Genomic DNA, 27,918 nt, shown 5'->3' with positions numbered 1-27,918 from the left:
CTGAAATGTTTTTAATAAATAGATAAAACTTACTATACTGAATCAACAAACTACGGTCAGAGGAAAGGGGGGAGTAGGGAGGGAGGAGCCCCTGAGTCAGTGATGCACCTCCTCCCCAGCCCTCTAAACTAAGGCACTTTGGGGGAACAGGTTCTCGGGCCTGCTACACAGAGTGTATGTAAGAGGGTGAGGTTAAGGTCCTTCTCCACACCCTTGAATTAGGACGCCCAGGCCCTTCTCACCCTGCCTCACAGCCCCATCCCTAATTTGCCCCCCTCTCATCGCACAGCATTCCAGAGGGGTGATATGACAGGAATCCTAGTGGACTGGGGAAAGGTTCACGGCCCTGAGGAAGAAGATCCTGCAAAATCCTGGTGTGATGCCAGAGACCAACTCTACTCTCTTCACCTTAAAGAGCTATCTCTAGGAAAGGGGTGGAGGGTACCCACAGGCCAGGCCAGGACAAAAGCAGCTAGGCAGTAGCTGGTACAGGATGCGCCTCCAGGCCTGGCTCAGGGTGCCCGTCAGAAGCCAGGATGGGGCTTGCATCAGAACCCTCCCTCCAGGGGCTGCCCCAGTTGTTCCTCAGGATGGTGCCTGTCTTCTCCTCCTTGAACTGCTGCCGGTCTTCCCGTGGGATCTTCACCGCATGGTACTGGGGCACTGTGGCCTCGGGGTATTGCGCCCGCTTGAAGAATCCCATCTGTAAAGGCCAGACAAGGAAGATCCAATGTGCTGAAGCCTCCGGAGTGTATGCCCAGCACAGCACAGTCCCTTGCCCTCACCATCCCCAGTATGGATAAAACCAACTGCAGGAGAAAGGACACATGCTAGACAGTCATCTAATGAGTGAGCAATTCCCTCTATCAGTGCTGGGTCCCTGGTTTTCATCCACATTCAGACTCCAGGATTCAGACCCAAGATGCAGGACCCAAGACACCTCCCTTAGGCCCTGAAAGAGGAAGTTAAAGGTATTTGCCGACCCCAAAGTTTTCTATCCACCCAACCTTTTCAGAGACCAAATAACCTCCCTCAGAACACACCAAAGAAGAAAACAGCTTCCTAGACCATTGTATGGTCTGGAATGATTCCTCTAAAGCCTCACACACTACACCCTGAACCGTCAGCCTAGAGCAGGGCCAGGACCCACCCTAAGTCATGAACATGCTGGTCCTCACATAATCCGGTGGAAAAGTGCCCCCTGCATACGCATGATCAGGATCACCAGGACTCCTACATGCTCAGACTCCTGCACAGCATCTCCTTGTAAAATCATCTCTGCACACTCATGCCCACAGAAAAGGCATGCAGGGCACCTCCCCACATGCTCACACTCCACTGGCCCACCCAACACTTGTGCATGACCAAGGCTGTGTATACTTACTTTTATAACCTACTCTCTTATCATTAATTACCTCCCACCTCAGTTCCCGGGACTCACACCATCCTCATGCAATCTCATTTCTTCACCTTGCACATTCACGGCTCCCTGAATGCTAGGAGCTCTATTTATACTCACTCACATTTATACCCATCCCGGGACACACATATTTGCACATGCACACGTGTGCATTCACGCAACAGTTACCCCACAGTCCCTGGACCACCAACTTGCACAGCTGAGGGTTGCACAGCCAGATGGGCCCGGTGATAGTTGGTGGGGAAAGATGAACTCTGACTGCTCCGATGGAAGAAACCACACTGAGGTGTTGAAGGGGAAGGGGGAGCAAAAGAGGCAGAGGATGGGAAGACTGAGGAAGGATGAGGGCCCTTACCTGAGATCCTAGCGTGGGTTTCATAAAAGTATCAGTCTCCCCTAAACTGGCCAGGTTCCCAACAATTTGGATGCTACTCCAGAGGCCTGGTTTACAGTGTTTCACATTTGCCAAAACATGTTGTTGGTCTGTGAATGGTCTACAGGAATAAACCTTGAGAGTAAAGAGAGTCTCTCTCTAGCATCAAGGACGTGCACGGTTCTATAAACAGCTGGGGCATCTGGTTCTAGGTGTAAGCCCTGGTGATGTATGTGATTCTCTGGACTGACAGGTGCACTTGTGAGCTTTGATGTTACATCTGAGACACAAGGGTGATTCTGTATAAACAAAAAAGGATCTCATGCTGACCCCAGGATGTGGTGGTTCCAAGATCAGACCTGGAGGCAATTCTCTGGAAGCACTTTCCCATATGTGTTGGCCTTATTGGCCTCAGTTTCCCTTTCAGCCTACCTGGAATCTGGTTAAATCAGATCATACTTCTCTGCCTTTATGACTTTGCCTACCATGGTCCTTCTGGATGCTGTTAGTCCATTGACTCCATCTCCACATTCAAGTTCTATTACCTATCTTCCTCCTAAGACCCAGCTCCAGGATAAATCCTCTGAATTTTCATCTTCTGAAATCCTACTACACTTTCTTAACTCATCACCTGCATTGTGTTCATCTACAAAGTTTGCCTGCTCCACTAGACTGCAAAATCCCTGAGGATAAGATCTTCATCTGACTATCTTTGAACCTTCCAGGGACAGAGAGAATCCCTGGGACCTGCTGGGTAAGTACGTAATGCATATTTGCTGGGGTGGGAGGAAAGATAGCTGGGAAATGTGTAGATGGGTAGATAAGAGAAACACAGCCCAAAAAGCCACTTGCCTGAGAGGGAAGTTCATACCCCACTCACTCACCCTCCCAGACCTCACCTTCCACATCAGCAACACCAGCAGTGCCAGGACCAACAGCCCTGCCAAAACAGCCAACAGAATGACCCACCAAGGTACTCCTTCTGCCACCACAGCCACTGGGTCCAAATATACCATCACTGGAATCTGAGGAGAAAGAGAGGTTACAGGAGCAAGAGCAGGAGGGCAAAAGAGAGAGAAGAGCCCTACTCAACTAACTCAGCAGCTTACCACCGTGGAGGCATCTTTGAGCATCAAGTTCTTGATGGAGGACTTCACTGTGATGTTGGCTCTGACAATCACTTCCAGGGATTTGACAGCTGAGTACTCCTAAGAAAGCAAGGAAGAGGCTTAAATGTCCTCTTAAATGTCCCCATGGCCCCCTCCCTTCCATCCAGTCCCTGAAATTATAAGTAGAATAGTGCCAAATGTAAGCATACCTCATTTTATTGTGTTCCATTTTATTTCACTTCACAGATACTGCATTTTTAACAAACTGAAGGTTTGTTGCAAAACTGTGCTCAATGTATGCTTACTTCATGTCTTTGTGCCACGTTTTGGTAATTCTCTCAAAATGTCAAAGTTTTTCATAATGTTATTGCACACTTAGTAGACTACAGTATAATGTAAAGATAACTTTTATATGCCCTTGAAAATCACAAAGTTCATTTTATTGTGATATTTGTTTTATTGTGGTGGTCTGGGACCCAAGCCACAGTATCTCAAGATCTGTCTGGACAGAAGATGTTTTTGCCTCTCTTAGGTAAAGGATATGCTGCATTTTGACAGAGAAGTGGTGGAGGAGAACTGAGTTCCAAAGGGGCAGCTGTGGGAGAAGCAGCCCAGCCCAAGGTCCCAACAGAGCCCTCACCTCCAGGAAGGTGCTGTTCCACAGTCGCCCCCAAACGTGCAGCACAGCCACTCGGTCAAAGCTGTAGAGGGGACAGCTAAACACCACGCAGTTAGCTGTGCCCCGGGCACAGTCCTGGGGACAAAGACAGGCAGAACTCTGAGCGGCTGGACCCCATTTCATTGAGCCTCTCCCAAGGCCTGGCATCCTTATAAAGGTGATCACACAGACACAGAGTCTGCCTGGAGGCTTAATGCCATCCCTCGATGAGCCTCTACACCTTAGACCTCTTTCCCTTTTCACTTTTCTTACCTAACCTCCAATTCCCCTCCTCCAACCCTGTGGTCTACCTGGATTATAAAAAAGTCTGGCCTAATAATTAAACTATCAGATAAAACTGAAAATGCATAAGCAGCAGAGGATAAACTTGATGACTGGAACCACCTTACATTTAAATCTTTATGTGCATAGAAAGATTTTTCCAAAAGAATATTAAGACAACCCACAAAATGAGAAAAAATATTTAGCAATGACATATCTGATAAGGTACTAATCACTAAAATTTACAGAAAACTCCAAAAGCTCAACAAGAAAAAGATAAACAATCCAATTATAAAATATGCAGAGGACATGAAAAGGCATTTCACCAAAGAAAGACCCCAAAAAAGTGAAGTCATTATCAAGATCATTAGCTTATTGGAGAGATGCAAATAAGAACAATTAAGCACTTTACCTCAACAACAAAAGTAAAATTCAGTAAGATAACAAACATCAAATGCTGGCAAGGGGGTGGCAATATTGGAACTCTTATATACTGCTGATGGGAATGCAAATAGTGCAACCACAATGGAAAGCAGTTTGGCACTTAGAAAGTTGGGAATAGAAAAATCACTTGATTCAGCAATACCAATACTAAGTATATATCTTATAGAAATAAGAACTGTGACAGAAATTGATTTACGTGTACACATGTTCACTGAAGCATTACATACAGTAACAGAGAGATGGAAATAACACAAACGTGCATCAACTAATAAATGGCTAGGGAAACTATAGTGCAGTCACATAGCAGAGTATTATGCAATACTAAAGAACAATAAGGAATTTGTTAAACACTGTGCAGCATGGTTGATTCTAGAACAAATTATGCTTAGTGATAGGCACAATTACACTGAGTCAGTTACATAAGGACAATTATGATATAAGACTACCATTCTAAAAAGCTAAGGAAGGTTTTACACACAGAATCATTTGTGGATGGTTATTAGAGATGAGAAAGGAAGAAGAGGGGAGTTAAAACTAATAAATAGATAAGTTGTGTGAAGGGAAAGAAAATACATAATAAGGCATTGATCAGACATTATAATTAATTAATTAATTGCAGTAATCAATTGTAATTAATGTAATAAAGTAAAATGTATATGAATGACTGAGTGAAAAACTAATATTATTTGTAAACTTTCACTCAAATATACAAAATAAAACAAAATGTATATTTTTAAAAAGTAATCTAGAAATGGAGGGAGAAACTAATAAAAATACTACTATTGTTGGAGAAGAGATTGAAACTGTCAACAGCCTCATCTTACTTGGATCCATAATTACCACCCTTGGTGCCAGCTGTCAGGAAATAAGGAGACACATTGCACTAGGAACGTCTGCAGTTAGGGACTCCTCCAAATTACTGAGGAGTAATGACATCACTTTGATGACTAATGTGTGCCTGATTCAGGCCATGGTCTTTGCAATCACTTGCTATTCATCTGAGAGCTGAACAGTGAATAGGAATGACAGAAGAAGAATTGATGCCTTTAAGCTGAGGTGTTGGAGAAGAGCACTAAATATCCCATGGATGGCCAAAAGAGCAAACAAATACATCTTGGAGAGGGCAGCCGGAGTGTTCTTTGGAGGCAAGAATGATGAGGCTTTGCCTCACAAACTTCAGGCATGTTTCTAAGAGGTGCTATTCCTTGGAGAAGGATATGATACTTAGAAGGGTGATGAGTCGGCAAAGGAGAGGAAAACCCTCAACCAGGTGGACTGACACAGTGACTGCCACAATGGGCTCTAGTGTGTCGGGAAGTGTGAAAATATCACAGGATAGGATGGGTTTCAGATCCACTGTTCATAGGGTCACTATGAGTTGTACTGGACCAGACAGTACCTATCTACAAATACAACAACATCCCAAATGTAGAGAACTCTGGTAGCTTAGTGTTAAGGAGTTGTACTGCCAATCCAAAGGCATGTAGTTCAAATCCACCTCTGCTGCTGTACTGGAAAGATAGACAATCTCCTCTCATGCAATTTACCATCTCTGAAAACCCACTGGTGGGTCAGCTATAAGTTGGTTCCACCTCAATGGTACATAATAACTCCAAATCTAGGTTAGTCAGCTTTAAAGGATGTAGAGGGAGGCTCTTCTACCTTTATGGCAGCAGATAAAGTAGCTTCCCTAATTGATGTTTGTCTTATCTTTCAATTTACTGAGTGCCCTACTATCTGCCAGGCAGTTATCTCATTTGATCCTGCAAGGTATAGATTATTAACAAGTTGCTATCAAGTCTATCCCAGCTCATGGTGACCCCATGAGTGTCAGAGGAGAATTGTGTACTGCAGGGTTTCCAATGATTAATTTTCCAGAAGTAGATCACTAAAATTCTTTTCCTAAGGCACATCTGAGTGAACTTGAACCTTTAACCTTTTGTTTAGCTACTGAGTGTTTTAACTGAAACCCCCACAGGCAGGGCATATTTATCATGTTCATCCTTCAAATGAGGAAACTCAAAGAGGTCAAGAGGCCTGCCTTACTTAGGCTACACAGCTAGTAAAGCTGGTAAATGAACGGAACAGATAGATGAACCCAAATCTATCGTCAACAAACTCATACTCTTGTACTAAGTCAAACTCATTAAAGAAATAGGAAGATGCCCCAGGCACTACTGGGAGACAAGGCATATTCCTCCAATGTCTCCCAACATCTATTTGGTCCAGTTACCACCTAATGACTCATTTGTCTAAAAGTCATATTCTGGCTAATTCATCACACTTCCTCCAGTGGCACAGTCCATAGGCAGCTGTACTGCTAATCCAAAGGCTGTTCCGGTGGTTCAAATTCATCAGCATTTCAGCAGGAGTAAAATGGGTAGTCGCCTCCCATGCAATTTACAGTTTCTGAAAACCCACTGGCGGGTCAGCTGTGAGTCAGTTCCGACATCACAGCAATAACTTTTTACCACCATCCACACTTATAAGAATGCTTTGAAACTGTTTCTATTCTTTGAGATATCTTTTATTTTACCACTTTTGAGCAACTCAGCAGTCTTCAGTTGATTCTTCTGAGAACAAGGCCTTCTACTTTAATTTTAGGTTAAAGAATCCATTTGAAACTTCTTATTAAAAAGGAAACTTTTCAGAGGAAATTAGACATACGGAAAAGTAGAACTACCCATGTGTAGGGAACAGCAATTACAGAAGTTTACATTACTCCAGGGGCCCCTGGATTGTGCACTGAAGTCTGTCACCCAACAAGGCATATTGACATCCTGACTCCTAGTGCCTAAGAGTGCCTTGCTTGGGGCGGGGGGGGCAGGATCTTTGAAGATGTTATCAGAATAATATGAGATCATACTGGAGAAGGGTAAGTCCTGATCCAATGTGAGTAATGTCCTCAAAAAAGAGAAACAGCAAATGTCAGAGAGACAAAAGGCAGATATAAACAGACGCACGCATGTACAAGCCAAGAAACACCAGGGGCCATCACCAGAGGCTAGGAGAGAGGCATGGAGTAGATTCTGCTTCAATGCTCTCATCTCAGGAAAAATCAACACAGAAACACCTTGATTTCTAACTTCTAGTCTCCAGAACAATTCCATAAATGTCTATTCTTTTGCCTCCTGACAAGTTCTCAGGGAAGTGGGGAAGCTCAGAGTCCTGGAGAGAGAACCAGATGTGATGGAGCTTCCCGAAAATGCTAGCCCAGGTGCTTCCATGCCTCTGAGACCTGCAGTTTCTTTGACTCTTTCCCTTAGTTGCCCATAATTGGGATTTGCCCCCTCACAACCAAGCTAAATACCCCCTTTAATGTATGTCCCCACCACACTCTCACTGTCAGTACCATCCTAATCTGCCCAGTAAATCCATTTAAAGAATAAAACTATGCAGAGTATACAGAAGCAAGGGAATCAAAGTCATTACTTAAAAGGACAATTTGTCGGGTGAAGGGAGAGGGTGAAGGAAATGGGAAGGATCTGGCAGGGACCTGAAAAGACTGGGTCATGATGGGCAAGGTCCATTTTACATTTCTAAAATATAATGCATGGGAATGATTGTATAAAATACAATGTGAATGAAGAATAGTGTGTAAAAGAACTATGAGATATAATTGTCAGAATATAGTCAGAATAGCAAAATTTAACAGAACAGCAAGCAACAAATGCTGGTGATGTTGTGGAGAAACTGGAACCCTTATTCACTGTTGGTGGGAGTGTAAAATGGTACAACCACTGTGGAAGGAGGTATGGCTCTTTCTCAAAAAGCTAAGTAGAGATACCATTTGACCCAGAAATTCCACTACTGGGAATATACCCTAAAGAGACCGTAACTGACAACCAAACAGATATATGCACACCCATGTTTATCGCAGCTCTGTTCACAATAGCAAGGAGTTGGAAACAACCCAGGTGCCCATCAACAAACGAATGGGTAGAGAAGCTGTGGTATATTCACACAATGGAATACTCTGCTGCATTGAAAAACAAGGAACTCATTCAATATTATTCAAAATGGGTGAGCCTGGAGGACATTATGCTGAGTGAAATATCTCAGTCACAAAAAGACAAATATTGCATGGTGCCACTGCTGTAAAATGGGACTGATATCAGGGTGGGGAGAAGACTGAGAAAAACTGGATAAATTGTGTATACTGCACTGAAACAGATGAGGGACTGAATAATTTAAAAGCGATGTATGATAGGGTATTATGGTTATCACAAGAGTCCACAATTAAGGTTGCATAGTGGAATGTACTTGGGGCGGTGGGAGGGGTGCGGGGGGATTGTGTACCAGGGAGGGAGTCTTTCTTTTACTTTTGAAAGAGAGGAGCGAACTGGGGTGCGGGGGGAGAGGGCTGGGCGGGGAGAGAAGTGCAGCAATGAATGAATGGAAATCCAAATTCTCTGTAAATGTTCATTAAAATTATTTTAAAAATAAAATAAAATTTTAAAAAAGGTAAAAAAGGAATAGGAATAGACTGAATGATATATTGTGTATGATATGCTGCCATTTTGATTATTAGCATTTTAAAAGACTTAAGGATGTTTTTGACATTATGATAATGAGGTAGGTTTCCTTGTACAAATTTACTTTTTCATTCTAAGAGTTCAAAGAGCAACAAACAGATCTCAAAGGTACCTAAAAGAATCCTATCACTATAAAACTCATGTAAACTTTATAAGAAGAATTGATTGCTTGGTTAACTCACTCGCCTTAGGTCAAATGCCTGGCCCTGAAGCGAGCACTTGACAGATGTGGGAGGATCTGGGGCACTAGCAGCTGCTTCACAGGTGCCTCTTTCCCACAAGGAGTGAAGAGAGCTGTCTTATCAACTTGTCCTCAGTGTTTGATCATTGCACTTGTTGACAAGTCACCCTTCCCCAAAACCCACCACTCCAATGCACTCCACAGTATCTTCTACCACATTGCCACACACACCCATCTGGCAGCCTGGCACTCACCAGGGTAATGTTTTTCTTCTTCTCAGCAGAGGACACTGGCCACCAGAATGTGCTGGGTTCCAGCTGCTCACGTGGCTCCTGCTTCTCCGGCTGCTCTAGCTCCCGCCGCCTCCGGTCCCTGTTGTCCACATCCTAGATGTGGGGAGGGATAACCAGTTGATACCTTTCAAGTGCAGCAGTCCAGGGTCACATTTGCTCCCTCACTTTCCTCCAAATTCTCTCACACCCACTCTCCCCATCTGGAAGACAAAGGTATCCTTCCCAGGGGCTAACCCCTCCACTCTCCTGTGCAGCAGCCCATCCTGCCTAAGCCTCACCAGGTGGAGAATATTGGGCCTCGGGGAACACAGGCCCCTCTGCCTGGACCCCTGCCCTTCCTCCAGCTCCACCCGCATCGGGTACAGCAGCCATTTCCCGTTGGCAATCTCATGGGGCCACATGATGTTGAGGAAGGCAGAGCCTAGGGTGTTGAGCGACTGGCCTTGATTGGAGACCTGTGGGCATAAGGACGTATGAAGGGAGGATGTTCAGTTCCTAAGAAGGTAGTAAATCTGTAGAAATGGAAAACAAGGGCTGAGGGGAAACCTTAAAGAGGGACTTTAACTAAGACTTAGGTCGTAGACCCCACCAGGCACCATATCCTCCCCTCCCTAAATCCAGGAGATCCTGGAGGTGTCTTTGGGAGGAATGAGGAGAGGTTTCCACAAAGCAGGAGTAAAATTCTAGGAAAAGACATCATACCTCCCATCATGTTCTAAGAAAAGAATCAATCATCCCTCCCATTATGTTCCCATTCCCCAGCCAAGGCCCGCAGTAGAGACATTTTCCTGAGCTCCTGTCACCTCTCAAGTACAGCAGATATGAGGGTCAGTCAGGATGACCAGGAAATGGTCAGCTGAAGCCCCAGGACTGCCCACAACCAAAGACCGGGTGGAATAAAGCTGTCATGAATGCACCACCAAGCAACCACATTGGTCACGTTTCTGACTCTCCCCTCGGAGGGTCCCATGCCAGGCCACACGACACTTACCGTGACCTCATACTTGACCTTGCTGCCCACATCCCGCTCAGACTGCATGGCACTCTCTCCCCTCACCACACCAGAGAAAAAGAGTTGCTGGGGGATGGCCACCCTGGTATGAAAAAGTCCAAACAGGGACTGAGGAGGTCTAGGTCCTGGCCGAATGGAGAACCAGGAGAGTGAAGCCAAGAACGACTAAGCCTAGGGCTTCGGGGTGGTGACATCTCTCCTCCCTCCAGAGGAAGTACCCTCTTTGGGCACAGCTTACCCAGCAATGGACAGTGGCAACTCTATGAAGACCCGGGCCCGAGCAAAGACTGGATGAAATTCCTGCTCACTTATCCTGCGTGAGGGCAGGGCAGGCATGGGCAGTTAGCACGGGTACCAGGGGGACACAGCAATTCAATTGTCCTGCCCTGCCCTGCCCTCACCCCATCCTAACCCCACCAGGCTTACGTTGCCAACAACAGCTCAATCTCCAGCTCTGTGGTCTCAATGGTGATCCCTGAGGTGCTAAGGATGAGGTAGAAGGTGACCTAGACCGCAAGTGAGGTGGAATGGGGTCAGGGGAAGTCTGGGAGCTTAAGGAAGGGCTCATGGGCTACAGAGTTGCTGAGGGGGCTAAAAGCAAATATGCTAACCTGGGCACCTCTCTTCATGGGGTTCCCCAGCTCACACTCGACATGGGAGGCATTCTCATTGGACAGGCAGAGAGGCTTCTCCTAGAACAGGAAGAGAAGAGAGGTCCATTTAAACTGCTGAAGTTCCCTAAGGCCCCACCCTACCCACTCTGCCCCAAGTCCTCACTGTAGGGTCCAGGGCTCGGACTCCTGAGTAGTGCAAAGCCGCAGGGAGGGTGACCAGGAGCTGGGCCTCATGAGCATCATCCCCATCAGCCTGAGGCTGGGCTGGGTCCGAGGGCAGGTTGGTGACCTTAAGCTCCAGGCTGATGACTGGCTGCCCACTCAGTGCAAACAGGGCTGTCATCCCATCCGAATCCCTAGGGGTCGGATCCCTCTCATTATAAGACCTGAACACCTTCCTCAGCTCCTCTCATGCCCAGTCTCCTTCTCCCTTTGCATGCTGCCCTCATCTACTCCCTAGGCCCCTCGAGTCCAAGTTCTCACCACCCTCAAGAGATCCTGCTGAGGAATCAGGGGCTCTGCGCTCCCCTCCCCACTCTATCACTTACTTACCTTGGACAAATACCCTCTCTAGATCTCAACGCTCCATTTCTAGGTGGGAATGAAAATATCTCCGACTTCTTAGCATTGTGAAAACTATCATAAGTATTGTGAAGGACTGTCATTCCTTACCAAGGGAGTCTCCAGGGCTCCTTAATTGACCTTTATTCTGTCATTGTCTGAATTATCAGTAGTTTACACACATGCACACCCTTAGCCCTCACTTGCCTGGACCTCCTGAGGAGACTACCTTCCACCCCTTGAGCACATGCCCTCCCACCCCACCTGCACACCCCCACCCTGTTCCCTCACATGGGCAGAGGCTGGAACTCCGTGTCGCTGACCCGGGCACAAAAACGGGCATGGACCAGCTGCATGTTGCTCTGGCAGATCTTGTCTTCACCACAGCCCTGCTTCAGGAAGTGGATCTAGGGAGAGATGTAAAGGACAGTCCCAGGATGGTACAAATTAAACCTAAACTCACTCACTGCCTTTGAGTCCAACCTGACTCACAGTGACCCTCCATCAGGTTCCTGAGGGTGTCAACATTTACAGGAGAAGATCACTCATGTTTTTCAGAGCAGATTCAAACTGCGGACCTTCTGGTTAGCAGTCTGGTAAATTACTTACTTTACCACCAGAGCTCCTTAGGAAAGTATTTTGTTGTTAAGTGTCATCAAGCCAAGTATGACTCATAAGGACCCTTTGAACAACAGATCTGAACCCTGTCCTGTCCTGTACTAACCTCACAATCTCTGACACACTCAAGCCCATTGCTGCAGTCACAGTGTCAGTCCACCTGGTTGAGGGTCTTCCTCTCTTTGACCATCCCTCCACCTTCCCAAACACGATGTCCCTCTCCAAGGAATATCCTCTCCTCATAACATGTTCAAGGTATGTGAAAATAAGTCTTTGCCTTCAAGGAGCACTCTAGCTGCACCTTCTCTAAGACTTGTTCTTGTAGCAGACCATGGTACTCTTGCCAATTCTTCCTCATAAAGTCCAGCCTTCCGAATGATCTGTTCCATATATAGACTGAAAAGGCATAGAGACAGCATACATCCCTGATGCACTCCTGTCTTGATTTTGAACCATGCAGTGTTCCCTTCCTCTGTTCTGATGACTGCTTCCTGGTCTAAGTATAGGTTTCACATAAGCTCAATCAAGTGTTCTGGAATTCCCATTCTTCTCAATGTTAGCCAGAAATTTTTGTGTTCCACACAGTCAAATGCCTTTGCACACATTTTGTCAGAGCTCCTCCAAATATGAGGAGACATAGAATAAGGGGTTTGAGGATGTAGCCTATGATGGTGTAGTCTACAAGCGAGTTACAATGTTAAGTCAAAGGTTGGGCTTTTCTTATAGTTCAAATCTACCAGTTACTCTAAAGAAGAAAGAAGGATGATTTCCTCCATTGTGATCTACAGCCTGAGAAACCCAATGGAGTGTCAGCTATGGGTTGGTTCTGACTCAACAGCAATGGATTTGTTGTTTTGGGATAAACTATCAAAAGAGCTCGGAAGTCTATAAAAAGAGATCATTGGTAAGAGACAGTGATCATTAGCTTTAACAGCTTCTTCTCTTGGGACAAACTAGAACTCATGCTCACCTCTGCCCGCTGGGTGCTGGGCTGGTGAGCATTAAGGATGGGGGCCACTGGGGGTAGCCCCTGGCTTGGAGCCTGTCGTCGGATTCGAGGGGTCTGGAGGCTATAGGACAGGGTCACCACAATGGCTCGAAGCTTGTCCTTGACATTCTCCTGGGAAGGGGAAAACAGACATAAATACCACAACGAATATGAAAGGTGGAGAAATGAACATGAGGGAGGGAAAGAGAGACAGAGTGGAGAAGGGAGGACAACCAGGATTTAGACTTTTGGGGAGCAACAGAACCTACCATCACCATCTCTAAAGACTGAGTATTGAACTCAGCAGGAAATGCGAGAAAATAGAAGATTTGGGTAAGACCCAAAAGAAGCTCTAAAAAGTATAGCTCTTAGAATGAGGTGTGAATGTATTGTAGAACAAACTGTTAAGAGGAATCTAGAGAAGCACTTCATCCAATGACAATGACCCTCAGAGGCCATGGGGCCAGAGTCCATTCACCTGCAGCTGGAATATGGTGTCTCCACAGGCTCGGTCATGCTGGTGCTTCAGCCACACAGTGCCTGAGGCCTGGTGTTTGGGGTCATCTGGGCCACGACTCAGGAAGGTCACCCGGGGGACCTGGCCCCGGAGCCTCCGGTCTGTGTCTCCATCTATCACGTAATCCAGGGCTGTGGCACACGGGGAAAAGAGGGGAGCCAATCAACTGGGGGAGTGCTTCAATCTGGCTCTGGGTGCCCTTCACCCAGTGTTGAAATGACTCACCCTGAACCCAACAAGGTGAGAGAGGGACATCACTCACCCACAATAGGGCTGTAGCTGTTGGGGACTGCAATGTAGCTGAAGCATATCCTTAGGTCCACACTGTGGAAGCAAAGGAGACGAAGCCCTGAGCAAGCAAGGCTAGCTGGAAAAGACCCTAAATGTCCACTTGCCTACTCCTGCCACAGCCCAAACCCCAAAGTGAAGAGAGGGGAGGGGAGGGGAAGGGAAAGGAGGGGAGGGAGGAGAGGGGCTGGGAGGGGAGAGGAGAGGCGAGGCAGGAAGAAGCAGCTCTGGAGATTTCTGCCCTCGCCCAGACCCTATCTCACCAAACTGAGTGGCCACCAGGGCAGTTGGGCTGCTCCAGGTCGATGGCTCGAGGAGCGATGGAGACCTCATGGGAGACATGGAGAACGGGTCTGGCCCTAGGAGGACAGAAAGATGTGGTGCATGGGAAACATGAGAACAAGAGCCTGGGAAAGAAGGTATATGGGAGGAGTCTTCAGCATCATATGTGGCACCAGAGCAGGGGTCAGAGTCACCGACAGGGTATAAACACTACAGCAGGGAGAAGGGGGGAGGGGGAGGGGATCACCTAAAGAGAACAGCAGTGTCAGCCAGGGAGCCCACCAGCAAGTCAGGGTAATGGTTCCCATCCACATCCAGGCCTCCGGACAGGGAGTAGCCAAAGCTCTTGATGCCCACAGCCTCGCCCTCAAGCACCTGGAAGATCAGACTGTTAGCCTTCCCCAAGTCCATCACTCCCAATCCTCCGCCTCCCCTGCCCTCTGCGACTGCACACCCTTGTCCCACCCATATGTTTCCCTCACACCAACACTCCCCTCACCTGTGAAGGCTTAAGGACAACCCCTAGGCTGCTCCCATGGTAGATAAAGACTTTCCCGTCCCCATCAAAGGGAGCGCCCACCGCAATATCTGTGAGGTTAAAGGAAAGGCAATCATTCTGACGATGGCGGCAACAACACCAGGTGCCAACTTTTCCTCATTTCAATATGCTTTCTAGGGAGCTCTGGTAACCTAGCCTATAGGAAGCTGCACTGCTAACCCAAAGCCACGCCTCTGAGTTCAAATCCACCAGCAGCTCCACAGAAGAAAGATGGGTGTTCTCCTCTCATGTGATTTACAGCCTCAAAAACCCATGGAGAGTCAGCTATGAGCTGGCTCTGACTCAACGGCAACGAGTTACGTTTTCTATTTTGTCAAGAGGTTATAAGTAGAATTGACTTGATGGCACACAACTCCAACAACTAAACGTGAACAACTAAAGGTATCCCAGGTACCTTACATTTTTTAAAAAACCAAACTTGTTTTCATCTAGTCAATTCCAACTTACAGTGACCCTAAGTGTTATAGAATAGAAATGCTCCAAATAGTTAGGGGTTGGGGTTTTTTCCAAAAGTTTTCTTAGCTATAATATTTATAGACGCAAATAACCAGGTCTTTCTTCCACAGTGCCTCTGGGTGGTTCAAATTAGCCTTTAGAATAGCAGCCAAGCATAAAACAACAAGACACAGGAACCTGCACCTACACACACCGTCTTTCATCCTCCCAGCACTTCTGTCTGGGCCTTACTTGTGTATAAAGATTCTGAAACTTGCCCAAAGCTACACAGAGGGCAAATGGTGAAGCTCACATATGAGCCTAGGTTCCTTCTCTCTCTCTGAGCCCTCAGAAGACCAACCCCCTGATCTCGGAGCCATACCCACCTCTTCCTGCCCCCCTCCCCCCACTGAGCATTTCCAGTTTTCAGTCACACCTGGGAAGCCATCTTGGTTGAGGTCCCCCAAGACAGCCACACTGATCCCAAACATGGAGTCAGGAGAGCCACAGAGCCGGATAGGGGAGACATCATCCCAGTGACCCCCTTGGTTCATGTACACATACACAGCACCCCCCAGCTCTTCTTGGCGCTCAAAGAAATAGGGGGCACCCACCACCAGGTCTGGCGAGCTATGAAGAGAAACAGTACGTGTGAGTTCTTCTTGGCAATGGGTCAAAGGCCACCATAGCTCTTGTGCCCAGTTTCCCCCAAGTCCCCCTCACTTCTGCCCATTCTCTCACCCATCGTTGTTGAGATCAGCAACGGCCAGTGAGTAGCCAAAGCCAGAGGTCAAGCGCTCCCCAGACAGCACAACTTCAGGCACCAGGCGGCTGGCACTGTCTTTTCGAAGAATGATCACAGCACCCTTGTGGTTGGCCCGGGGTGCCCCTGCCACAAAGCTCAGCTCTTCTGCACGCACCAGTCCCTTCCCCGAGTCGATGGAGAAACCTGGGTGGAGGATGACTTCCTGGTTAGCACCTCAACAGATTCAGAAGGCAGAGCATTTCCTAGCAACCCTCAGTGCTGCCTGGCAGGTCAGGAGACAAAAGGTGAGTGATGTGTCCCCCAGCCTATCATTCCCAACACTGGGCCATTCTTCCTGCCCCTCCTGAGCCCTGGAAGCCCGCCCAAGCCCATCTCTTCCTGAGACCGGAGTTTGGCACAAAAACTGGAACAAATCCATCCCAGGGAGAGAGGAAGGCAATGTTGAGAGGGCAAGATGGCTGGTGCGATGTCAAGTACAGTGGCAGGAACTGGGGCAGACACCTTACCACATCTGCTCCGGGGACTAGGACAAAGGAGGTGGTCCTCTCTCATCTCCACATCCTTAAGGCCCCCAATCCTATCCAAAGCACCTTCTTTACCCTTACCTACACCTTTCTGGCAGAGAAAAAAGGCCTTCACGTGGGAAGGAAGGGGACACAAGGGTAGGAGAGAAGTGTTTGAGTCACTCAAACATCTTCCAGGTCTTGTTTCCTCCTCCTCTACAGAAGGGACACAGGTGAGATATTCCAAACTTACCAGAAAGGCTAGATTGTTCTGTAGCATATGCCCATCACCCATCCCTCAGAGGAAGTCTCCCTGGAAGTCTAACCTTCTTCCCTCCCTGAATAGTCTCAATCTTGTCCTTTTCCCACCACCCCGATCTTCCTTCTGGCCATCACCCTCGGGGCTCCTCTTCTTACATCTGGCCACTGGACCCACATGTGCATGAGGGGTGATGGGAGGACATGCTCCCTGGGGAAGGAGAGGAGGGAAGGGCCAGGCCCTCAGGGCCTAGGAGGACATGAGTGGAAGCTTACAAACCTAAGTAGCTATTCAGGGCCAAGTCTCCGACTGGTCCTGGGAGCCGGTCAGCAGGGTCCAAAGTTTTATACACCAGCTGGTCAGGGTCTGAGCTATCAATGTTGGTCACAAAGAGCAACCCTGTGGGGGGGTAGGATGGGGGGGAACACCAGGGAAGGGACATCCAGAGAAGCCACAGAGTGGGGAGACAGAGTCGGGCAGAAAAGCCAGAAGACAGGAAGAAGAAGATGAGGTGGACAAAGAAAAAGAGAGATCAAGAGACCAGAAAGATAAGAATCCGAGACAAAGAGACAAAATGAGATAGTGGGAAGGAGAAACAGAGAGTGTCAGGGAGAGAGAGAGACAGAGACAGGAGGATGGGAGCGTGGAGAGGGAGGACAAGAGAGAGGAGCAGAGGGTTAGAGTGGCACTGGGCCAGGGAGGGGTCCCTACCAAAGTAGCTGTTGGCAGGGACCGGAATGAGGCGGGGGTCCTGCTCCTTCTCGCCCCCCGCCTCGTAGGGCCCGTCGTCCAAATGTGCCAGGTCCGGTGAGCCCTGCGCACAGAGCTCCACCCTGGCTGTGCCTGTAAGGACAGTCCTATTAGTGTCTAGGGCAGGGAATCAAGAGTACCCTCAGGCCAGACACTGAATTAGACAAGCACATGGGAAGCCCCTCCTTCCCCCTCCAGCCCCACCTCCCATGCCCCACCCAGCCCAAGCTCACTGAGGGCCCCAGACTTGGTGTCACACTCACCAAGTATCCACTCGGCCAGCAGTGTGCAGAGACGGGAATGGGAGTGATGAGGGGTGGGCTGGGTGCTGGAACATGCAGGCGCAGCCGCGTGGGCAGCCCAACTGTGCAGGTGGGGGGCTCATGCCAGCGTGTTGGGGGAAATGGGGCCATGTGAAGGAGAGGAGGCAGTCCCATTCACATGTGTGCTAGCGTGGTGAGGGAGGACGGCAAAGCAGTGCCCAGGTTTCAGTGGCAGTAGACATGTGGTCATGCTTTGCCACAGCGTGCTACTTCGGTCCTGGCTCTATGGCAAGAGGAGGTTTGAGTCCCCTCCTCCCATCCCTGGGAAATGACTCACCCTTCCAGTTATAAGTTCCTGGGGCCCCAAAGAGGAGGTAATGTCTATCAGGAGAGAAGGCAGCAGCTGTGCCCTGCTGGCAGAACCCAAACTGTTCGTGGCTCTGAGGACGCCCCTCACAGAACTTCCACTCCCCACCATCCAGCTCGTCCCGGATGGCCAGGTCCTGGCTGAGCACAAAGCAGCGACCAATCACATCACGTGTCTCCAGGATCTGGTCAACTCGCTGCCGTGCCTCATATCGATGTGCACAGGTCTGAGGGAGGAAGCGGTGGGAGGGTGGGTCAGTCCCCTGTGTGAGATAGGGTCCTGCTTAAGCCATTGCCCATATGAAGACATTGGGCATAGGCTGGTACCATGTGCATGCTAATGTATATGCACACACAAACACATACAAACCCCCAGGCTGACATGTCTGGAGCACCACCACCCTGTATCACATGCCATCTGTCCCCACATCCTGGACTCTCTCCTAAGAAGTCCTTGTTCTACTTTCTGCCTGGGCATCCATAGATACAACTAAGCCATAAGAACACAACATTCCTGATCACGTCTCATGTGCCTGTCTCTCAACATGCAAAGTCTGTCTGTGGTCCCTAATGAATGCTGCCACTTCAGCTGAGATTCGTTTCCTCTTCTCTACCTTCACCAATGAAGGAGCTTTAGTAGCTTAGTGATAAGGAATTGATCTGCCAACCCAAAGGCACAAGGTTTGAATCCAACAGCTGCTCACACAAGAAAGAGGGGTAATCTCCCATGTGATTTACTGCCTCTGAAAATCTGCTGGAGAGTCAGCTGAGTTGTTTCAGACTCAATGGTACCTAAAAATCACCACCTACTCCAACCACTTACTATCTATTTTTAAACTCTGGCACAGCCCATCTGCTGGAGTCTTTTCCTTCCACTCTTTCAGACTTCTATAAACTGGTAACTATAAAATGGCTCACTAATATTAGTCATGTTCACCCCAGAACAACTTGTATTGTTCATTGTGTATTAAATATGTTTGTGAAAGATACAGAGAAAAACAGAGACACAGGGAAACAGAGAATGTTAAATCTCTGTAAGTATGCCAGAGGTTACCTGAAGGCTATGTATCTCCCAGTGGTTTGAAGCCACCAATAGCTCCGAGGGAGAAAATGGTCAGTCTCCTCCCATTGTGATTTTTCAGGTACAGAAACCTCCTGGAAGGTCACCTTAAGTTGGAACCGAGTCAACAGCAGTGAATTTGAGTTCAACTAGCACAATGTCTCATGCTTAAATTCTCCGACAAATGGTTGGCTAAAATGGATATATGGCCTGCATGAATCCTTTTGTTTGGGTTTGGTTTTTATTTATGAAGACAGAGATTGTGTCATACATCTTTTTTTTTTTTCCTACATATGAACATCCCATGGACAGCGAAGAGAACAGATTATATCTTGGAGAGGGTGAAATCAGAGTGCTCTTTGGAGGCAAGAATGATGAGGCTTTCCATCACATACTTTGGGCATGTTGCTAGAAGGGGCTAGTCCTTAGAGAAAGACATGATGCTGGGAAGGGTAGAGGGTTGGCAAAGGAGAGGAAGACCCTCAACCAGGTGAATTGACACAGTGACTCCTACAATGGACTCGTGTGTCAGGAAGTGTGAGGATGGCGCAAGATAGAACAGGGTTCAGAACTTTTGCTCATAGGGTCGCTATGAATCATACTCAACTCAACAGCACCTAACAACAACAAAAACATATTACAGCATGCACCAAACCTGGGTTCTGTAAACACACCTGTGCATATGCACACACTGTACATACAAACCCCATACAAACACCCTCTCAAGCTCACACACATGCTTGAACACAGCCACAAGAAATGGTACTCACAACAATCTTGCCCCCAGGTCCTTGGCTCTGAACACTGACTCCCAACCACTGGTTCTCCTTGCTTTCCTTGTGTGCATCAACTGGAGGTAGGACATTGGGATTTAGGGAAAAGAAGAGGAGGTCAGATTCTCTCCTCCTCTCCTCAGGCACTTCCCCACTTCACTCCTTTAAGGCCCGCACCTCCTTGGTCGATGTCCACTCTGTAGCAGTCAGTCTCCTCTAGGCTCAGAGGGCAGGCAAAGAGGCCTCCGGTACGATTTGCCTGCTGCCCAGGCAGAGCCAGTGCCTGAGGAGCACCCACCAGGAGCCTGCGCAATGGAGTAGGGACAAGAGTTAGAAAACAGAGTGCTCCAGGGCTGCACAGGTCCAAACTCTCAGTAGAAAGCAGTGTTCTAGGGCAAAGGGCAAAAGCCTAAAGCTCGTTTTCTCTACTTCTGGAAATGAACAAATTTAGACACTTGGCCATGCACATGCTATAACACACATGCACCTGCTAATAGAGTGAGGGACCAACATGCACAGGAGATATACACACAGAGACCCAAGCAGCCTGTCCAGCACTACTGGTTTGAAAGAATCGCCTGTTCCCAGCACCTGTTCCTGGCCAGGCCTTCTCTACCCTCTCCCTGGCCCCATCCCTAAACTCTATCCTCCTCCCCCATCCTAGTCCAGTTGGAATCCTGCCAGAAATGCCAAGAATACTGACAGCAAACGTTAACAGGGCTCATGCTGGGACCATGAGGTAGTCCCAGGACCAGATATGGAGACCTTGAAAGAGGCTACATGTGGGTCTGCTTCCCCCAATCAGGAATCTGACAAAGGCCCCCCACTTCAGCAGTTCTATAAGTCTGGCTGGCGTAGAAGGAGGGAGAAGTTCCTTATCCTGTCTCCAATCCTACTTCATTCTCCCCTATATCCTGAATCTCCCCTCTCCAGGTCCTCTCCTTCTCCCCACATCCTCTATCTCCCCTTCCTCTTACAAGACACCCCCTTCCACTGCCCAGTTTTTCTCCCCAACCTCCCCTTTAGACTCATTCTCAGCTACAACTTTCTTGGCAGGACAATTTTCCATGATCACAGCCAAGGCTTCTTCCCTGGGGGAGAGAACTGTGCTGGGAATGGAGTCTGCCTGGGTCCCCAGGGGCCGAATCCCTAGGCCAAAATGAGGAGGGGCTGAGGCGAAGTGACTGACATGAAACTGGCTACTGGCAAGAGAGATTCAATAAAAATTACAGCAGGGAAAATCTCAAAGCCTCTTTCCCACATGCTTTTCCCCCATCTCCCTGCCTCAGAGAGACTCAGAGCTGTAGCAGACAGCATTACAGGCAGGCATCGGTGGGGCACTATGCCAGTCCTGTTGGGGCAGAGCGGAGGAAGGGCACAGAGCCATGCTCCGTTCCCGAAATGCCTCTCGTCTCTTAGCAGCTGTCATCCCATGTCAGAACCAGTGTCAAGAGAGAGAAGGGGGTGGTGAGTAGGAGGGAACTGATTACACATTCAGCACTGTTTTAACAGCTATCTACTGAGAGCATAACATATACTCTGGGTCTTGCAAATGGTTAAGGCTGACAGTCAGTAGGATGAAGGGTCAAGTCTACCCAGGAGAGCCATAGAAGGTCTTGCAATCTACTTTGCGGGGGGGGGGAACAAACCCAACCATAGATAATCTTATGGAGCACAGTTGTGCTCTGACACACACACTTGAGGTCACCAGAGTCAGAAATGGTAACTGGAAAAAAACACACACCAAGGTTTGTGTCGGACACAGGAGGGACAAAGTAATATTTCCTCAGCACCTACCACAAGTCAGGCCCTGGATGAGGTGCCAGGAATATAAGGAGCTATGATTTGTCATTATGACTATTTCCCATGGACTGCCAAAAGAATAAACAGATATGTGTTGGAGAAAAGTGCAAGCAGAATGTTCCCTGGAGGCAGTTGATGAAGCATATTTTGGACATGTTGTTATGAGATGCTATTCCTTGGAAAAGGACACTATGCTTGGAAAGGTGGAGGATAAGACAGAGTTCAGATCTATTGTTCATGGATTTGCTATGAATCATACTCGATGTAACATCACTTAACAACAACAAGTGGAAAAGGAGGGGAGCTCTGGTGGCTTAGTGGTAAGAAACTGCACTGTCACTGCAAAGGTATGTGGTTTGACTCACCCAGCTTCTCCATAGGGGAAGGATGGGCAGTCTCCTCCCATGCAATTTATTGCCTCTGAAACTCTGCTAGAGGCTCAGCTATGGGTCAGACCTAAAGCCTCAGCTGGTCAGCATACCCCTGACCACTCAGAGAAGCTACTAGTGTTCAATGTTCATATCTCTTTGGAGGTCAAGAGTATGGGTAAGAGATGAGGTCCATATGGAGGGAAGCAAATAAAAGCCTATGACTATCTAGTCATTTCCAATTCATAGCTATCCTAAAGAAGAGAGCAGAAATGCCCCATAGGGCTTCTGAGGCTGTAAATCTTTCTGGAAGCAGACTACTACATCTTTCTCCCACCGAGCAGCTGATGGGTTCAAACCACCAACTGTTAGTCAGCAACTCAAGGCTTAGACCACTGTGCCTCAGGTTTTACCCAGGCCCATTCTTGATGGAGAGCAGACTGGTCTATCCCTTCTAGAATTGCAGTTCCCACACACTGCCTATCCAGACAGTACACCTTTGCCCCAGCCATGCACTCCTTTCTAGCTTCAGCCCATGAACCCTGACACCCCAGGCCTCTGTACAGCACAGGAACCACAGCTGTGGCCATTGCAGAGAAAGAAAAAAACCTGTTGGCAGCTAAGGCAGAAGGGCCTCCCCCCAGGACCCCAGCTAAATGGAGGCTGGGGAGCAGCCCACTATCTCTGTCTCTCTTAGTTCTCCACACATTCCAGGGCTCCTGCCCAAGTCCAGGCCCTCTCTAACCTTCCTCAGTCTGGGTGGCCCTCTGAGGTGGATGCTTAACCTGGAAGGGTTCTCTAACAAAGCTTTTGGACTCAGGATCATTGTAAAGTGCTGAAGCTATTCTCTAGGTCTGCAGGTCAGAGAACAAAAAATAATAAATCATTCTGCTGACACTTCAGAGCACTTAGTGTGGGCCCTGCACCATTCTAAGCATTTAATGTATGTTGTTATCAGCTGCCATTGAGTCAATTTAACTTATGGTGATCCTATGTGCTACAAAAGAGAATTGTTCCATAGAGTTTTCTTGGCTGTAATCTTTCCCAAATTTGCTCATCAGGTCTTCTATTCCATGGAACAGCTGAGTTGATTAAAACTGCCAGGCTCTGGGTAAGCAGCAATCATAAACCACTTGTGCAACCCAGGCTCCTTTTTTGGGTATATCAGAAACGTGGTTTTTTTTTTTTTACTCATTTATTGTTGCACACAGAAACGTGTTTAATCTCACATATACACACACACTCTAATTCCTTATGGTAGTGAAATTATGTATCATCATTTCACAATTGAAGGGAAATGAATAATGCTGAAACCACAGCACAGAGTAAGAAAGTTAAACCTCAGTGTCTTATTCAGAGGCCAGAGTGAAAGACACCAAAACAAGTGAGAAAGACCAGGGAAGGCAATCTGCATCTCAGAAAGGTGGGGACTGAACCTAGCTTCGCCCAAGCCACCACACAGCAGGGCGCCCCCTGCTGGAGCAAAAGCAGTCAGGCTGTCAGGCCCCTCTGGGAATGCCCCATCTTGACTCTGAAAGACAGAATCAGGGTCCATTTTCAGAAAGAAGGGGGAAATGACAAGAGACCAACCTATTAAAAATAACATACAATTTGCCTGGATATAGCTCTGGGAGCTCAGCATGTCCTAAAAAGGTCTCCAGCCCTGGAGCTCTGGCGGAAGGATTGGAGGGAGGCTGAAATAAGGGGCAGAAGAAGTGAAATCTGTTCCTTTCTATCTCTCCCTGGGACCCCTGATCCTGCTCTCAGATGAAGAAGGAAGATCAGAGAATCAATCATCTCCACTCCTGAAGTGTGGAAAGAAGAAATGAGCTTATGTCCCTGCCCTCTGCCCTCAGGTCAGTAGAGGGAGAAAACTCAGTCCCAATGGATGGCATTGATCCTAGTAATGGACACTTAAAGTGGCTTAGCCATTGGTTGTCGAGGGGAAAAGCCCGCTAGCTAGAGGAAGTGGGAAGCTTTCTCCCCCTTCTCACTTCTTTCTCAACATCTACATGTAACTAGAACCAAGGGTACAAAATGCATGACCAGCCACAGACCCCACATGCAATTGCATCCACCTCCCACGGGTCCTGAACTAAAGAAAAAACAACTAGCATTGTCCTTTGCCCCTCAATCCTCTCTTCCTTCCCCCACTGCTGAGATTCCTGGAATCGGAACTTCCTTGAGGAGGCAGAAAGGGAGCTGCCTGACCAGCATCCTTCCTGGATCTCTCAGCCTGATGCTGCTGCTGCTGCTGTTCCCTTTGGGGGTTCAATTTCCTGACACCCTCTATCACCAAACCACTCCGTGTGAGCTGCCAGACCATCCAAGGTCCCTCTCCCAATCTTCCCACGGCCTTGATCTTGAGCCATAGAAAGGGCAGATCTTTCCGACCTTCTCAGTGTCCTGCTGCATTCATTCTATCCCAAGACAATGCCTTGGCAGGAAGTAATGTTTTTAGTCTCTTATCTATCCCTTTCATGGCACCCTCAATCTCTCTGCCTTTTCTCTCTCCTGCCTTAGCAGAATGGTCAGTCTTCCTTCCTGGGGGCATCCAGCCTCTAAAGAAGAATGAAAGTTGGAGCAACCGCAGAAGGAGATAGCTTCCTGCCAAGATAAGAACCTGGCTCTCCAATCTGTCCCCAAAGCAAGACCCTGAGTCTTGGGACCTGAGGATAAAGATCCAGACTCTAGACAGATTGAGGCAGGTTCATGTTTGGGTGTGGGCTATCTGTGAGCAGCCTGAGTCCGTGGTTTTGGAAGACAAAGATGAAATGTTCCCAGGTTGAAGAGACAAATGTGTGACTAAGGCATGGGGACATCAGGTGTGTGCAATGACTCACCAGCTCTGGGGTCCGGGCTGCAACTGCCGGTGCAGAGCCACGGAGAAGCCGAAGAGGCTGCCAGGCTCGCCCTCCTTGCGCAGAGCGCCCATCACGTCCAGATTGAAGGCAACCGCCCCCGGGCAGAGTAGTCCAGCAATCAGGGAGCCAAAAATGTAGCAAAGCCCAGAGGCCCCCCAGAGATCATGGTCCCGAGTCCTGGCCATGGGGCTAAGCTTGTTCGCTTACCCTGCAACCACAGGGCAATTCCCGCTTGGCCAGAGTCACAAGTCTCCCCAGGTCCTTTTCTGTCCTTGGAAATCTCACTCCTCTTTCAGAGGTCTTTCAGTCTTTCCCACAGCCACCAGCCACAGTTCACTTGCAGCTCCGCTGGGCAGTGCCCGCGACTTCAACGACTGCAGCAGCTCGGTGTCCACTCTGCTCCCGCCTCTTCATCCGAGGTGCCGCCCGGGCCCCGCCCCAGCCCGGCCCCGGCCCCGCCCCAGCCCGGCCCCGGCCCCGCCCCACCTCGAGCTCCGCTGCAGGTGGAGGCCAGAGCTACCAGGCGGGTGGCCCTGGGGATTGGCCTTGCTCCCCACCCCACCCGCCCCCAGCCTCACCCAGCACCACCCATCCCACCCCTCCTGCACTGCTCTTCCCTCCATTCTCCTCCCCCTGCCTTTGCAGGCCAGGGGTGGAGCGACGCCCAGAAATGGTGAGGGAAAGGGGAAAGAACAGTAGAAAAGGGTTGGGGAAACAAAGATAAATGATGAGAAATGAGACTAAAGGCAGCCTAGGAGAGGAGGGAAGTGGTTCTAGGCCTAGGTCCTCTCTCAACATCGTGGTCACTGCACCCTTTATTTGTTCAAATCATGCTATCTCCTACCTCATCCCACCCTGCCCTCTGCCCACTCTCAGAGCCCAGCAGCGGCAAAAGTAATACTAACCACATCATCAGCATTCAGGGGATCTGAGAAAAAGGTAAATGAAAGGAGATTGAGGGGGAAACTCACGAGGTACAAAAAGGGAAAGACAAAAAAGGTAGGAAAGAAAATTAAGAAGGCAAAGACAAAGAAAGAAAAGGAAATTAGAAGAGGAAGATTGGGATAAGGATTTGATCAACATGGGGAGGAGTGAAGGGAGAAAATAAGAAAGAGGCTGGTGGTAACACAGGAAGATGTGTTTTAGAAGGGCAAAGATGAAAAAGACTGGACCCAAGAGGCTGTTAGGTGCTGTGTAGCCGACTGACTCATGGCAACCCCATGAAAAACAGAACAGAGCTTTGCCTTATTCTGTGCCATTCTCACAATCTCCACTAGGCCCTAGAGGTGGTTGTCTACTGAGACTCATGGCGACCCTATGAACAGTAGCTCTGAATCCAGCTCTAACCTAAGCCATTCTCACTGTCTCCAACACACCTGATTCCAATTACTCCAGTCACTATGTCAATCCATCTCCTCCAGGGTCTTCCTCTCTTGTGCTGACTCTCTGCCCTCCCAAACATGATGTCTTCTCCATCCTTCCAAGCATGATGTCCTTCTCCAATGACTGGTCCCTCCTGGCCACATGCCCAAAGTATATGAACCCAAGTTTCAAAATCCTAGCCTCCAAGGAGCAACCTGGATTCACCCTCTCCAGGACAGACCTGTTTGTTCTTTTAGTAGTTCAATACTCTCCATACCACAACTCAAAGGCATCAAATCTTCTTCTGTCACCCTTAGTCATGGTCCAGCTCTCTGATGCATAGCAAATAATTGAGATGACCATGGCCTAGATTAGACCCCAGAGGCAGAGAGATGGAAAGGGTATTTGCAGGCACCAGACCCTTCCCATTGTTGTCAGCTGGATGGAACCATGGAGATTCCATATGTGCAGAGAAAGATTTTTCAAGATTGTGACCTTTCAGAAGAAATTCATCAAATCTGTCTACTGAGACATCTCTGAGTAGGTCTGAACTGCCAACTTTTCAGCTGGTAGTAGAGCTCTTCACTGAATGAGCCCAAAGACCCTTCCCAGGACTGTACATTTCCCATCATCAAAAGGGCAGGAGACTGAAAGGACTTCAAATCCTAGACTGGCTCAAATTCAATCTGGGTGTGACTGCAAAGGGATCTTCCCAAGGACTTGGTCTGTCTTTCCTCTCCTTCCCCCTCAGGCTGAGAGAGAAGCAAGAAAGGGGGACATTTTCCAACTCTCTGCTATTTTTTTTTCTCTCTGCTATTTATAAAGTCAACTCATAAATGGTGCCAAGAAGAGAGATAGGAAATAATTTGGCATAACTGGAACCTCTTATTCCCACCTCCCCTTCCTAGTTGTTTGTTTGTTTGTTTGTTTGTTTTTTATTGGGTGTCTGTCTTGTATCCATTTGTCCATCTTTCTATTCCTTAACCATCTGCTTCTGTCTCACCCCAAACTCTATTTTTGTCACAGTTCTTGTCTCTGTAACACTTGGAATCTTTCTCAAACTATTTCTCAATGCCCCTAATATTGTCTCTGCCCCTGAAATGCTGTCAATACTCTTAAAATGCTCATTTTTCTGTCCCTTTCTTAAAAGTTCCAGTTGCTGTCTTACTAAACTACTGTTTGTGTGTGCCTTTCTGTACACACACCCCCATTTCTTTGTTTCAGGGATGTATACTTTTTAATAAATAAATTCAATAGATGGTCAGCTGACCCTGGGTCAGCTTTGGGTGGAAAAATAACCCACCTCTGCTGTAGAATTGGAGCCTATTCAAAGCTGACCTTCCAGTGGGTTTTTGGAGGCTGTAAACCACACAGGAGGAAACAGCCCATCTTTCTCCCTCACAGAAGACAATTTAACATAAAAGTGAAGGTTTGGGCCTCCATGAAATACTTCATCCACCAGGAGACTAGCACATTCTACCAAGTGCTATCAAGAAAGTGTGTGTGCTACCTGCAGGGCTGGCACCTGGACTCCATCTCTAGTATTCCCAAGATATGGCCTCTTTAGGCCTCTTCTATTCGAGAGTACCAGACAATAGTAGAGTGCTGCTCT

The 27,918-nt window shown here is 48.1% G+C and overlaps 1 protein-coding gene across 2 annotated transcripts; it reads right to left on the bottom strand.

Moving 5' to 3' along the window:
• Positions 1 to 25,257, bottom strand: ITGA7 (integrin, alpha 7). Of its 2 annotated transcripts, none has more exons than XM_006897659.1 (25): positions 24,924 to 25,257; positions 20,087 to 20,214; positions 19,907 to 19,986; positions 18,048 to 18,303; positions 17,409 to 17,540; positions 15,911 to 16,118; positions 15,606 to 15,799; positions 14,675 to 14,763; positions 14,423 to 14,550; positions 14,157 to 14,252; positions 13,868 to 13,929; positions 13,567 to 13,736; positions 13,071 to 13,220; positions 11,774 to 11,889; positions 11,085 to 11,277; positions 10,919 to 10,999; positions 10,734 to 10,813; positions 10,546 to 10,620; positions 10,287 to 10,389; positions 9,574 to 9,750; positions 9,257 to 9,388; positions 3,543 to 3,656; positions 2,903 to 3,001; positions 2,693 to 2,818; positions 1 to 703 (listed from the first exon to the last, which is right to left on the bottom strand). In XM_006897659.1, the coding sequence occupies exons 1-25, from the start codon at positions 25,127 to 25,129 to the stop codon at positions 473 to 475; spliced, it is 3,426 nt and encodes a 1,141-aa protein (XP_006897721.1). In that variant the 5' UTR covers positions 25,130 to 25,257; the 3' UTR covers positions 1 to 472. The 2 variants fall into 2 exon arrangements, with proteins under 2 accessions (XP_006897721.1, XP_006897722.1); XM_006897660.1 differs by lacking the exon at positions 17,409 to 17,540 and adding an exon at positions 16,977 to 17,096.
• Positions 25,258 to 27,918: the final 2,661 nt, after the last annotated feature.

The sequence above is a fragment of the Elephantulus edwardii genome, unplaced genomic scaffold (genome assembly GCF_000299155.1).
Source record: "Elephantulus edwardii isolate Elephantulus edwardi_28Jun2011 unplaced genomic scaffold, EleEdw1.0 scaffold00212, whole genome shotgun sequence".
Taxonomy (NCBI): Eukaryota; Metazoa; Chordata; class Mammalia; order Macroscelidea; family Macroscelididae; genus Elephantulus; species Elephantulus edwardii.
This window is presented reverse-complemented; position numbering and strand designations above follow the sequence as displayed.

What these genes read in the sequence shown, in the direction of transcription:
- ITGA7 (XM_006897659.1), bottom strand. Translation starts at nt 25,129, where the DNA reads ATGGCCAGGACTCGGGACCATGATCTCTGGGGGGCCTCTGGGCTTTGC. An exon ending in ACACCATATTCCAGCTGCAG is followed by an intron (nt 13,221 to 13,566) that starts GTGAATGGACTC and finishes TCCCCTTCCCAG; the next exon opens with GAGAATGTCAAGGACAAGCT. An exon ending in TCAAAGATGCCTCCACGGTG is followed by an intron (nt 2,819 to 2,902) that starts GTAAGCTGCTGA and finishes CTTTCTCCTCAG; the next exon opens with ATTCCAGTGATGGTATATTT.